The following is a 14,492-nucleotide window of genomic DNA, read 5'->3' as shown; positions in this document are numbered from 1 at the left end:
AAAGGGCGTGACTCCCCAGTGTTTTTCAATGCAGTTAAGAGAGAGAGTTGCTGGTGTTCACAGCAAAAAAAAAAAAAAAAAAAAAAGAAAAAGAAGAAAAAGAAAAATCATGTTTAAGAACTCCCCCTGGCATAATTAAGAGGCAAACACGAGCCCCGTAGAAGATTTTAGGGAAAAGCAGGCACGCTGGATTGGGATTGCTCTCAAGCAAAGCTAATGTCTTAAAATTTCAATTTCACAATTAGGAATTTTCGTTATGGAGGAGGGGAAGGACTCTCACTGCTGGATGTAATGTGTGCATGTGTTCAGTGGATATGATGTTGTAAGTCTATTAAAAATATTTCTGATGTAGACATTTTGCATAATCTAGACCTGTCTGTATCTAGTAAACTCCTTTAGTTTCTCTCTTTGAATGTGGTGATTCACATGGAGGCAGTTCTTTACACGCAGGTGAACTTCACCCAGTCAAGTGTATTCACCTGATGATTTATATACAGGTTATTGGTTCAGCTATTGGGGTGTGCCAAGTGCTCTGGTCCGCTGTATGTTTTTCATGGCTCGCATTCCTGTGGCCAAGTTACGGTGTTCCAAACCACAGAGCCTATAAACATGGGTTCCCCTCCAGACTTTTCCTTCATTGCAGACAGAATCATCTGATGTCTGTCTGGACCCCCCACCTTTTTACATCAATTTTATAATTCTGTTTACCACAGACATTGCCCATAAACCAGCTTATATCTTTACCTGACATTAATATAGTAAGGAGTGAAGGTGATGTAACACTTCAGAGCCAAAAGGGGAAAAAATAGGAAGTTCCAGTAGATAGAAGGAAGGTGGATACACTGATAACGAATAATGTCTAGAGTCCAGCATTTTCAATATTTTTCTTCCTTAATTAAGTAGGACTGATAAAGTATAATATTATTCCATTCTGAAACTTGGACTGGGGCAGTTTTAAGTGAACAGAAGTAGAATTGCAAAATAATTTGTTGACGTTTTAATTTTTGAAAACATTAAGTACTTAAGTGCGTAAGTAGTTAAAGACAAAGGATATCCTTCCCTCACCAGAATACATCGTACATTTAGCATATTCTCATCAGAGTTACACTTTTTCTGGTTCACATAGCTCACATATAGTTCATATGGTTCACACACAAAACTAACCTTATTGCCCGAAGTATCTTCTATCTCCCTATTGTCATGGCTCTTTTGTTAAAAATTACCATGAAAAAAAGGTGGGCAAGCCATTTTGTAGATTTAATGGAAAAGGAAACCACTTGCGTATTGCAGATGACCAGTCTCATGATCCGTACAGAAATTACAATGTATTTTAATGAAGGTTCTTTGGCGGATTTTTCAGCTTATCTACTCTTGAGACGATACATGATGACACTGAGCTCTTTCATCTCAATGTGCTGACATCTAAATGTTTTGTAAAGTGATTTTTGCAAAACGTTTAAGTCGGCGATGACAGGCATTATGTAATTATCACGTTAATGTGCTCTTAATGTAATTATGACTGTCGTTATCATGTGAAGTTCCGCGTTGACTGAGGTTGACCACATCGCATCACAGGAGTGTATGGAGTCATACCATGCATCCAGTCCCCCAATTGCATTCGGATTTTACCGTGTTTGCTAAAAGGTTAGACGAGATTTTACTTTTAGATATCGCAGCTGAAGCCTAACATTATTTGTTCAACAAATTGTTCCCAGGGGTAGACTTACCTTGAGGTTAGCGAAGGCTCAGGGCCCCTCATTTGCATGGGCTCCGTCCAAGGCCCTGGCAAATGTGCTGGAGCCCTAGCAATGCGTTTGCAATGCCTTTGTAAGGTTTGCAAAAGATACCCGTGTATTCTTTGTTCTTAAGACTCCCCTACCCTACTCAACTGCCTCAACTTCAGGCCCCCCAGACCCTGGATTCACTCGTGATTGCAGTTGCTGGGCCAAAGTAGAGCCGTTGTTCAGGTCCTTTGCCTAGGCCGTGCCTGTCACACAGCTTGAAGCTCCTTCTGTAGTAAAACGAAAGAAGTCTCACCAGCAGTCGGTTTTCTGCCTTGCCCCAACTCTGTTAACGCACAATGTGAAATCTTGTTTTTCCCGAGGTTAAACAGAAGCGCTACAATTTTTGCAGCCCGACAGAGAGCATTGGTACATGATATCTTTTACAGTGCCCATTCCTCTGATAGTAACTAATCTCAACATTCTCCCATGTGCCTCCCTCACATATTCCCACGGGATAAATTCAACGTAATCTCCTCTCAGCCCATTGTGTGTCCTTCTCCTCTGGGCTGGTTGGCTCAGTTGGTTAGAGCCTGGAGCTAATGAGACCGTGTGGGCCTGTTAGCTTCTCTGAGATGAAGGCAGGAAGTTTGGAGGGCTCTGGGAAAATCTTTTTCTCTGAATGGAAGATAAAACAAAAGCAACAGTCGACAAAATCAATGCTTGACAGCCTCACCCTACTGAGGATGATTTTTTTTCTCTCAGCAAAACCATCCCCTTGCTCAGATCAATAGAGTTCAGTAGGGAGAACCACCAGGAGACTTAGTGTATCGCCTGTGGTGGCCCCTGGCACCTGATAATAATCTTAAACTGGTCGCCCACACAATCCTATTTCGCCTTCATATCCTTTATGCATCTACTGAATATTTTAAACTCTCCTTTCCCTGGTCTCTGCTCTTATGCCACTCTGTGGATACCAGTCATATTAACAATTCACTAGTCTGGAACCACGCATTAAGAAGCTGCCTGTCGGGGCTTCTGGGTGGCTCAGTCTGTTAAACATCCGACTTTTTTTTTTTTTTTAGTTTATTTATTTATTTTGAGAGAGTGTGAGAACATGTGGTGTGCCTGGTGGGTGCTAGTGAGCGAGTGGGGGAGGGGCAGAGAGAGAGAGGGGGAGGGAGAGAGAGAATCCCAAGCAGCCTCTGTGCTCAGCAAGGAGCCCGATGCGGGGCTTGATTCCACGACAGTGAGATCTTGACCTGAGCTGATATCAAGAGTTGGATGCTTAAGCGCCTGAACCACCAAGGCTCCCCAAGCGTCCGACTCTTAATTCCAGCTCAGGTCTTGATCTCAGGGTCAAGCCCTGAGAGTTTGAGCCCCAAGTTGAGCTCTGCACTGGGCATGAAGCCTACTTATAGAAAGAAAGAAAGAAAGAAAGAAAGAAAGAAAGAAAGAAAGAAAGAAAGAAAGAAAGGAGGGAGGGAGGGAGGGAGGGAGGGAGGGAGGGAGGAAGGAAGAAAGAACAGAAGGAAGGAAGGAAGGAAGGAAGGAAGGAAGGAAGGAAGGAAGGAAAAAAAAGAAGTTGCATCTTTTGATCTATAGTATCACAAAGCCATTGTTTCAGAACTCTACATTGGATACCTTCTGATACTGACGATTCAGCCACTCCAGTTTAAAAATGCACACATCCCTATATTTGTGTATGTGTGTATGCTTGCATGGCACACACGTGTGTATAAAGTATCCTGTGCTGCTGACACACAATGTGCATCTATGTGAAAAGACCGTTTGGGAGCAGCCTTCTGCCTCAAGTCTTCCTTAGCAGACAGCACTTCTGATCCCTGAGTGTTTCTTTTGTGCTGTGATGTTTGAATTTGATTTTTCTAACTGATAATCCTAAAATTAATCAGTGGCTTAGGAATCTCTTTTCATTCAACCAAGTACATACTTATCGAGCATCTGCCCTCTAGGAATGTATGATCTAACAATAGTAAGATGGTGAATTAATATTTTTGTGCTACTCTTAGTTTCTGATTTCTACCTGATCCTCTACATTTTGTTATACCTTTCGCCTTTTCTGGTTTTCCTCTGTAGAGTTATCTTTCTATTAACTATGTGTTGTTGTGTTGTTGTGGTGGTGGTGGAGGAGGTTTGTTGAACCCTTGATAATTATAATAACCCTTAGCATCTATTTACCCTGGACTTGCATTGAAATGTTTATAGTCTCCAGACTTGCTGCGGTTCTCTGCTTTTCTCAGCTCTGGTCATCCCTCCCCCACTCATGTTTTGTTTAATCCCCTTTGTTAAAATTGGGTAACCACTTGAGTCTTCCATACTTTCCCTTTCCTGGTGGAGTACTAGTTACTTGAGTGCCGCTGTTATCACATATAGTTCACCAACATACAATTTTTAGGTCAGTCTTTGTTCACTTTTCAGGAACAGAGTCAAAACTGCCTTGCCCGTCTAAAGAAATCATTTGCCCTCTTGCCATATTCTTACCTGTAAAATCATCTGGTGTTACACAGATTTGTCTTTGGGCACTCCGTCGTAACTGCTGGCCTATTTTGCAGCTTCTTTTCCGCCAAATATGGGCAGATCCAAACCATATTGTGCCCTCCCTTACATGCTATGTTTTACACCTTTAACACTCACAACAAGGTATCGATCCATTGCCTACCTTCTGTGATTAAGGTCAGAAAAGCCAGACGTAGATGAGGACAACTATTCACTTTTGACCATTGAATTTATGTATTTTTTTGGTGATTTTTTTTTTTTTTTTGCCTAGCTCTCTCTTGGGCCACAGTGACTTATTCATTAACAAGTAGGATTAGTACATAAACACCACTATCAGCTTGCGTCTGTTTATAAAGTTAACTCTCAATTATTGAGGGACCAATTAACTAGTCTGGAGGTTATGCGGGCATCACTCAGAACATCACTCAGAGAGTGTGGAGATGACCAAGCAAAAACTCTGAAAGAAAGATTATTCAGTTGTGCTCCATGTGGACAGTAAAGTCTGGGGGAAACTAGACTTATACATTTCAAAGTGCTTTGGGGTTAGCTAAGGACAGAAATTCACATGGTGATGGTGAGCAGGGCTTCCTTTTATACTATATAAATGCTTGTCAATGAGCAATAAAATTAAGGTATTATGAGTGCTAGTAAAAGTTAAAGAGTGTTATTTTTCTGGTATTAAAATCTAGTCAACAAATTATTACCAAATGTTTGCCATCCTATAAAAGGAAATGTTTAGTCGCCCACCTCTAGACAGGAGCTCAGAGAGGGAAGGCCTCAATTATGTTGCCTTCAGGCAAGGACTGGCATAATTGACTTAGAGTGTCTTGCATTCATCACACAATAATTGTAATGAACCTTGGATATTACTGAAGTAACTACAAATAGATCTAAGCTGTTGGGGAGACACAAAGATTGATTTCACATAGCACTTCACATTTGTTTCTTTATACTAGTTTGAGGGATAACCCATTTTAAATGATAACTCAATGTTCCTAAAATGTATGTGTAAACTAGAGATATTTCAGGCATAGTTTTTCAGTGGATTGTATTACAATTCAAAGTTGCTTCAAGGGGCGCCTGGATGGCTCAGTTGGTTGAGCATCCAACTTCAGCTCAGGTCACGATCTCGTGGTTCATGGGTTCGAGCCCTGCGTTGGGCCCTGTACTGACAGCTCAGAGCCTGGAGCCTGCTTGGGATTCTGTCTCTGTCTGTCTCTCTCTCTCTCTCTCTCTCTCTCAAAAATAAATAAACATTTTTTAAAAAGGTGCTTCAGAATCCTTTAAGACCCAAAATGTGGTGGCTCCTAAAATTTTACCTTTCACAAGATTCTATCTATCTCCCCATTCTTAACCACTGAGTACTTATTGTTTCATAAATAAATAGTGAAGAATCCTAATTTTAGTACCAATTAAGAAAATATTTTAGTGAATATTTTAGTATTGGTTTCTCAAGCCAAACCTTTTCGACTTGTGGAATCATGCCACAAGTATTAAATTTATATACATATAAAATTAGTGCTTTACTCCAGAAATGGATGGAGTGCTTTACTTTCTTGGAACCCTCTAGAATGAGGGTCAGCAATTGCTTCTGTAATTGACTAACTAGTAAGTATTTCAGGCTTTGTGGCACAAGAGGCAACGTCAAGGATACTATGTAGGTACTTCTCCAAAAAGAGAAAAAACAAATACGTACAACTTTTCATCAATACAGATCTCCTAATGAGCACAGTGGAATTTATTTAAGGACAGTGAAATATGAATTTCACACACTTTTCGTGTGTTATGAAATAGTCTCCATCTTTTACTTTTTTCAACCATTTAAAAATGTAGAAACCATCCTGGTTTGTCATCCTGACCATACAAACATAGGTGGGCCGGATTAGGCCCAGGGGCTGGAGTCTGCCTACCCTTACTTAGCCTGCAATACACGCTCTTTGACAGTGATTAGTCCATAACCCAGCCCCGGCGGGAATTCTGTGAGGGCTTTAAGTTGCTGAGCAAGTTCCATATTCAGAGTCCACAGCTTTCAGTGAAGTCCAGGATTAGGGGCCACTGTTCTAGAGGCGATCACTGACTTTTACGAGGTATTTCTAAGGCCCTGGTAGTTCCTAGGTACCGTGCGATCACTCTTGGGAATTCCTACCCTACCAGCTAATGCTGTTGGAGACGTTGGGAGTAAATAACTGTCTAGGTGACCTTGTTATTCATGAATCAGTTGTCTCCACCATTCTTCACGGTTTGTTTTTATAAGACCCCGAGAAAGCTGAAATTCCACCCCTCTGGTTCTCGGAGGAAAAGCCTTCTCATATTTTCAAATATTTAGTAAATAATTTAGGTTCGAGTGAGTATCTGAAACAGATTTAAGTGCCCAGACCATTTCAGGTTCAGCCGGCTAGGAATTTTTTTCTTTAAAAGGTTCTTTACCCCCAAGATGGGTTCTTGTTAGCTCAACTGTCAGGCAGGGCCGCAGACGAGGTATAGGCAGGATTAAAATTGCTTATTAAAACTGAATGTGTGAGCTTGCCGGCTGCTTAACAGGTGGCTGTTAGCCAAAGCTAAGCCCTTGAAATGTTCAAACTCAATGGAATAGTTACCCTGGGGCAGAGGTGGTGGTAAGAAAACCAAAATGTCCATTTGAAAATAAATAAGGAGCTCAGGAGTCCCTGCCTAGGCCCAAGGGTTGTGCTTAGAAGAACTTGCTTCTTCTCAATAAACAGTGTTAAAGAATGAAGTTGTTACTCAAGGAGAAAATGGTTACAAAAGCGTTAATACTCATTTTAGAACGTAAAGATGGCACAGTATAGTTCGTGGCAAAACCTGAAAAAAATCCAAACATTTTCAGCAAGCCCTTTGCACTTTTTATATGGACTTCTAAGTAATTTGCAACTTCTTTTCATACACTTGAAGCCTGTAACAAACCTAAACAAGTTACAATATATTCCAAAGAAAGCAGAAGTTAACCAGGAAAATTTCCCCGAAAAAGGAAGGAAAAAAATTACAGAAGTTCAGAGCTACTGCAAATAGGAAGCATCACTTACATGCATTAGGCTTAAACATTATTAACTGATCACTATTTATTAGTGATTAATGATTTTTAATCTGGAAAACCCACTCACCTACAGGTCTTTCTTTTAATTCAGTAGTTTTCGAAGAGAATTGTAATAATGGTTCTTCTCACTTCTGTAAAAGGCAAAGGCGGAAAGCATCCGGGAGAAACAGCAGGGGGACTTCAGTGAGAAATTTACTATGAAAGTCAGAGAGAAAAGAGAAGTAAAACAAAGTACTGTTGTGTGGTTCAAATGCAGAGTTTTTACAATGAGAGATTCTTGCTGGTTTTGAGACAACCATGAGTCATCAAATTGATAAACTGTGCCTTATCGTGGAAGCATGCCTGGGTGGCAGTTTCCAAGAGATTTCCATCTCATTATATAACAATATCACATCAGCTAATTCCTGGAGCTTCACATCTCATTCAGTGAGAAGTACGGCGTGTCCTTACAGCCTTACATCACAATGCCTAGTTGGGCTGGGTCAGCCCTAGACCTGGTCCTCAGACCTTAAAGCCCCTCCCTGACTGCACCATCATCTTTCCCGGTGCCTGGTGTTGCCCCTTCCTCTGAAAGCTCTTGGCTGCCATGCATTCTCTACTCACCCTAGTGAGTCTTGTCAGTTTTGAGGGGCCAAGCTCTTTCTGTCCTTCCTAATGTGCCAATTAGCTACTTTGAGAAAATCATCTACAGTAGAGTGCTCTTTGGGAAGCCCCTTCCTTCCATGTTGGCATGTGGTTGTTTTTTTTTTTTTTTAAGTTTATTTATTTTCAGAGAGACAGAGATAGCACAAGTGGTAGAGGAGCAGAGACAGGGAGAGAGAGAGAGGGAGGGAGAGAGAGAGAATCTCAAGCAGGCTCTGCCCTGTCAGTACAGAGACCGAGGCAGGGCTTGAATCCACAAAACTGTGGGAACATGACCTGAGCCGAAGTTGGATGCTTAACCCACTGAGCCCCCCACGCGCCCCTGGCATGTGGTTTTTAATGGGCTTTGGGGAGAAGGCTATGCAGGTGAGAATTTCAAGTCAGACTAGGGGGTGGGTTGGTGAATATATATATTGGCCCTCACTTCATACTCCATAGCCTCCCATTCTACCTATACTTAGGGCTGTTCCTATTCATGTGATGTAGCAGAAGATATGGATACAGCTTGACGGGGCAAAAGATTCATCCTTTCTTTACTGAAAGAAATCACAAGAAAGCAAGAAAGAACAGATGCTATTAATAATGCACCGAGAGAAACCACCAGGTGCACACCAAGGCACTAGGTACCTTATAGAGTCCCTGCTAGAAATGTACTGCATTTAACCATGGTTTGTTATTAATTCATTAAATGCTTCCATTTCTTTTTAAACCTTATCACTGATTCTATCAGTCATTTACTAAGAATGGGGTATTGCAGTGGAGAAAAGAGAACTATCAAAGAAATTAGAACCACATTGAAAAGAAAAGATTCCCACATGTGGAACAAGCTGGAAAACAGCACACAGAGGGATAAACTACATGGTTACAGATAATAAAGGCGATACATGTATCAAGCTCTTGAGATGAGGACTTTCATAAGAGAGAAAAACCTGTGAGAGCCCTTTGCATTTCTAATGTTTTTCTTGACAAGTTGTGCTCCAGTTTATATACCTTCAAGTCCTATTATGTTATGTCTCCCTGCCTAACAGGGATCCTTGGAACATTTTTTAGGGCCTCCTTTTGAGTTATGGATATCATCTGGCCCCCTAGGTAAAGACGAGGCTGGGCAAGTCAGATTCATTTGTGAAATAGAACCTCTAATTTTTTTTAAAAAAACGACCATTCCAATCTCATTTTAGGTGGACAGCAAGAAGTTGTTAGAGCTTTCACCTTTCTTTAATCTACCCCTTTCTTCCTCACTTCCCTTCTGTCTTCTGTAATTGATAGTGGGCCAAAAAGAGGAGTGAGGTGGTGGTGGGGCTGGTGGAACTTTGGTAGGACCGGCAGCCTTCGGGCCAGGCAGTGCTGATGGAAAGAGGAAGGAGGAGAGTGGAACAGAGGGGCTTTCGGGAGAACCGGAAGTCTGCCTGCAAGGGCCATGCCTGTGTAAGGAGACAAGGCAGATTGCCTGTACAGGTGATGTCACTTGTGGCAGAAATCAAAAGCAACAATGGTAAATTGGGATATGGCTTAGGCTCTTTGAAAGAATGCCTCCTGTGTAATAATAGAAAAGAGTCTATTTACCTCTAATGGCTTTTTTTTTTCTCTTTTCAACGTGCAGACTTCTTTTCCTGTGAATCCACCCCTTGCAGCTAATCCTGCCATGGCTTTCAATCCTTACTTACCTCATCCTGGGATGGGCCTGCTTCCTGCTGAACTTGTACCGAATGCACCTGTTCTGATTTCTGGAAACGCGCCTCTCGCATTGCCAGGAGCTGCCGGTCCCAAACCGATGCGTTCAGATAAACTGGAGGTATTGATGTGGAAATATATAAATACCTGTAGGGTAGTATCAACCCCACGCAGAAAGCAACATTCTCAGGGCCCAGCGTTTTGAATGCTTTCAGTAAATACACCTGAGTTTTTAGCTTATGAAGTATAACCTCAGAAAAATGTTAAATGTCTTACTACTGCCATTGTAGCCTGTTATGCAACGCATTGATTCAGTTGTACAACAGGTCACACGGTGTCCTAGTGTGCCCAGATACGGACACTGCATCCCTTTTGCTATGGCACAAGAGGGCTGGTGGGAATGTTCCTTTAACCCAGGCTCCAGCTTTACAGACTGGGATCGCCGTATTGTTAATGAGTCTCTACTTGCTATAATAATCCAACTGGGAAAAAAAAAAGTAGATTAAGTCTCTATGAATGCAGAATATTAAGGGAGTATCATAGTATGCAAACCTTTTTCTCCATCTTAAGAATGATGGACTAGATAATGAATATCCCCGCTGCTTATGAAAAGGCAATCTAGAAGAAACTTCAGCTTTTTTGATTTATGGAAGTCCTTCAGTCTTCCCTTGTCATTCTTCCTACATTGAAATAAATAACTAGTCCATTTCATACAAAGGCAACTCCACTGGCTGACTTAAATGCCTGGCATTTGTATCGTAATGGAATCTGACTGTACACGCAACTCAGTTGTGATCCACAATTTTGCTGGGAAAAACTGCACTGCTGTGTGACAAAGACTCATCTTGGACTTTAGCAAAATAACCCCCTCTTGAAAATTTGGCTAATTACACTTCAGGCTGTGAATTAAGCGGAAGATTAAAAAGTGGTTTTCAACAATACTTTTAAAGCAGACAACTTTCCTTTGGGCATAGCGGAATATTTTTTTTTTCTAGGAATAGAAACATCTATGTGGACGTCTCACCGGGAATATGGCTTCACATTATCCTTCAGCTTTTGTAGAATTTTCCTAGATAGATGACGAAATCATGTATACTCTTGCTCTTACGTTCACTGGCAAAATAAATAAAAGCTAATCAGCTTCCAGGCATCCATGTGATATGTGTTGTCACTGTCACTGTAATTTAAGGTTTGCCGAGAATTCCAGCGCGGAAACTGTACCCGTGGTGAGAACGATTGCCGCTACGCTCACCCTACAGATGTTTCCATGATCGAGGCAAGCGATAATACTGTGACCATCTGCATGGATTACATCAAAGGCCGATGCTCCCGGGAGAAATGCAAGTACTTTCATCCTCCTGCTCACTTGCAAGCCAAACTCAGGGCAGCTCATCACCAGATGAACCACTCAGCTGCCGCCGCGATGGTAAGAACGGACCAGGGGTTGTAGGCTGTTTGGGGGGAAATGTTAGTACATTCCTCACCTTGTCTAATATCCTTATAACCATAGTCTTGAATAGTCATGAGTGGATCGTAGTATGGATAGCCAAGGTTGTAAGCTGGAAAAGAGAAAACCTATTTATTCTGCTTCATCTGCTCAAATTTTCTAAAGATAATTGTTTCAAAGCTTCGCTAATGATTTTAACCTACTGTGCTTTTTCTCCCATGTTTTGGAAAAGAGTAAATTCTATCACTTAAACAGTAAATTATTTTTGAGTAGTTTTGATAGCCTAGCTAATCTTAATATCCCAAAAAGGCAGAAAGTTGTCTCTCTACCCTGTTTAAGCCACCTTCATGGACATTTTGTCAGTAAGGTAGCAGGTGGGAAAAATATATGCATAACACTACAGTGTGATAGGTTGAGAAATAGAAATTATGATTAGTTAAGTTTGTCATAGCTGTCAATTACTTTGAAAATCTGCTTGTAGGGGCGCCTGGGTGGCTCAGTCGGTTAAGCGGCCGACTTCGGCTCAGGTCATGATCTCGCGGTCTGTGAGTTCGAGCCCCGCGTCGGGCTCTGTGCTGACAGCTCAGAGCCTGGAGCCTGTTTCGGATTCTGTGTCTCCCTCTCTCTGACCCTCCCCAGTTCATGCTCTGTCTCTGTCTCAAAAATAAATAAACGTTAAAAAATTTAAAAAAAAAAGAAAATCAGCTTGTAATTTTTTCCTTTTTTTTAATGTGGGCCTTTCCTCATGTAATAGGGTGTAATAATCTCAATAAGGGACAAAACCCTGAGGAAACCTCATGTTTCCTGGCCGTGGAGAAAAAAACCACCTACAGGATCCTGAAGCCCATGACAGGACCTTACCTTTTCATGAAAGAGATAGATTTACAGTAAAACCTTGGTTTGTGAGCATAATTTGTTCTGGGAACATGCTGATAATCCAAAGCACTCATGTATCAAAGTGAATTTCAAGAACCATTGGCTCAGTTTTGATCATGTGACATTCGGCACCACGTACTAATCGTATTGCAAGACGTCGCTCGTTTATCAAGTTAAAATGTATTAGAAATGTTTGCTCGTCTTGTGGAACACTCACAGAACAAGTCACTCGCAATGCAAGGTTTTACTGTATTTTCAAACATCCCTATTTGTTCAGGTTTTCCTTATTGAGTTGAAGTTGATCTTGGTGTAACTGGAACTACACTTATTTTATTCCACAAAATAAGTCAGTCCCTATTCCATACGAGTGGGACTCTAGTGTCTTTGTTTCTAAGGCAAATACTCCAGATTTCTCCAGACTTTTCTTGTAGATTCTGGACTTGCCTCACCTCCTCTGTTCTCTCAGAACTGAACCCATCACTTCATGAAAGTAGAAGAAACTTATTTTCTCCCTTGATCTGTAAAACAGTCTGTTAATGAATTTTAAAAAGACTTCACCAAATGGTTTTGGTCTTAAGTTCTTTTGAAGGAGAGGATTTTAAGCTATGAAAATAGCAAGGTATCCAGAGTGTTCACTGCAGATTTTAAACCTCCAATTTTTTTTTTGATTACTTGGGTCAGTGGCATGGAGTTCAGAAGCAGTGTGCGTCTATGATACACAAGAGAAATACAGTTTCCCCTAAAAATAAAGGTTCTCATATGCATGGGATGTACCATTGTGCACCTGTTCCGTGCTCAGTCATGGGGCCTTCATATGTATGTGTCCATTTCTCATGACTTGAGTGTGTTTGGTAGGATGCATGTAAGTCAGTTCCAAATCTGTTGAGAATTAAATACTATCTAGTAGGCCTTCATTTGGTACTTGTGAATATCAATATAACATTCCTCTCTGAGTAGCTGGTCAGAGCAGAGTCTTAGTAGTGTGGTCAGATTGGCCCACAGGAATTGGTTTGAGGTAAGATCAAATAAAGGAGGCTTCGTGAAGAAATTTAGGCTTTCTGTCTTTTGAAGGATTCAGAGTTGAAATGTTTCATAAAAGAAAGATTTTTTTTGACGCTCTTCGTATTCATGTGCGTAGCTCAGGTTGACTTCACTGAAGCAGCATGTATGCATTTAAAAGCAAAAGACATGAAGAGTAAATATTTAGTTTCCAAAAAAAAAAAAAAAATAGAGATACCTTTAGACTTCTTTATCCACAGGAGAAAGAAGGTCATGGCATGCCCCTTTTTGGCATATGGAATGCTCATTACTCAACACAAGTGTTCCTGTCTCCTTAAGAATTTGGAGCATCCCTAATTCTTGTTGCTGGGACATGTCTTTTAAGTCACATGCAATTTGCTGAGGGAAAAAAAAATGTAGAAAGTCATGTCCAACTTCTCTAATGAATCTGATCCAGGAGCAAATTTGACCGAGTATCATGGGCACCGTGAGATTTTGAAAGAAGTGTACACATGAAAGGAGAGTTTTAAATTCTAATACATTTTAGAATGAAACCTTACAAGGACTTAACGAAGCTGATGGTACATCCCGAAATGCACAGTGAGCATCTATAAATGAAAATTGCACATATTTTACTGTGTTATCTGGGTGAGGTGCATTGTGAAGAAGAAAATTATTTACTTTTCCCTTACATACTAGTTGGAGGAAGCACAGTTCTAGAATTTGCACTGGAAGTCCTTATATAAATTGGATTTTGCTTTACGGAGCTACAAGATCAAACTCTGACCTCCTGACATCTGTTTTATCACCTGTATACCATTTATCTCCTAGATCCACGTTGGAATTTTAACTGACAAAAATCTCTTCCCTGCTATATCTGTTGCTTTTGCCCATCTCATCGTAATACATTAATGGATGGACATCCCGGAGATGTTAATTTTAAATGAGTATTTGCTGTTCACAGCTTTGGGTCACATCTTGCTCAAATGATGAGGTCCTTTGTTATTTGCTTAAATGAGTGAAGTTGAAAACCAGTATGTTTTTTCCTTGTCTGTTTATTTTCTGTGTCAGGCTAGGTACTTATCTAGTCAATTGCTCAACAGATACCCTTGCAAAGGGTTCCCGGGCCATACCTTTATCTAACTGCTGCTTTGCTTGCCTTGAGGACATTTTGTTACTTTCTTTGATGCTATTTATTATTCCATCTCTCCCTCGCAGGCCCTTCAGCCTGGTGCACTTCAACTGATACCAAAGAGATCGGCGCTTGAAAAGACCAATGGTGCCACTCCGGTCTTTAACCCCAGTGTTTTCCACTGCCAGCAGGCTCTGGCTGGCCTGCAGCTCCAGCCACCAGCATATATCCCTGCAGGTGAGAACAGGGACTCTGGGCTGCACAGGTTTCGCGATGGTGTGAATGTATAGAGTGCGCACCAGCTGCCAGAGTTATGATGCGAGGACCGTCGACAGGTGTTTTGTCCGGAAATCAGACAAGGCAGTTATACTTGATCTGCTAGTCTAGAGAACCCCAGTTTTGCTATGATTCCTGCAAACGAATGGGTTGAAATCA

General features: G+C 41.2%; 1 protein-coding gene across 7 annotated transcripts in view; it reads left to right on the top strand.

Annotated features, from left to right (window-relative positions):
- The window catches only part of MBNL3 (muscleblind like splicing regulator 3), a 110,966-nt gene that overhangs the window by 82,065 nt on the left and 14,409 nt on the right, over window positions 1-14,492 (top strand). For all 7 annotated transcript variants that reach the window (XM_042973899.1, XM_042973895.1, XM_042973896.1 and 4 more), the window contains 3 exons: window positions 9,533-9,724; window positions 10,793-11,029; window positions 14,144-14,294. In XM_042973899.1, coding sequence (XP_042829833.1) covers window positions 9,533-9,724; window positions 10,793-11,029; window positions 14,144-14,294 — 580 coding nt within the window. The remainder of the gene's footprint in view (window positions 1-9,532; window positions 9,725-10,792; window positions 11,030-14,143; window positions 14,295-14,492) is intronic.

Source organism: Panthera tigris, chromosome X (genome assembly GCF_018350195.1).
Source record: "Panthera tigris isolate Pti1 chromosome X, P.tigris_Pti1_mat1.1, whole genome shotgun sequence".
Taxonomy (NCBI): domain Eukaryota; kingdom Metazoa; phylum Chordata; class Mammalia; order Carnivora; family Felidae; genus Panthera; species Panthera tigris.
The sequence above is the reverse complement of the archived record's forward strand: the minus strand, read 5'-3'. Positions and strand labels throughout refer to the sequence as shown.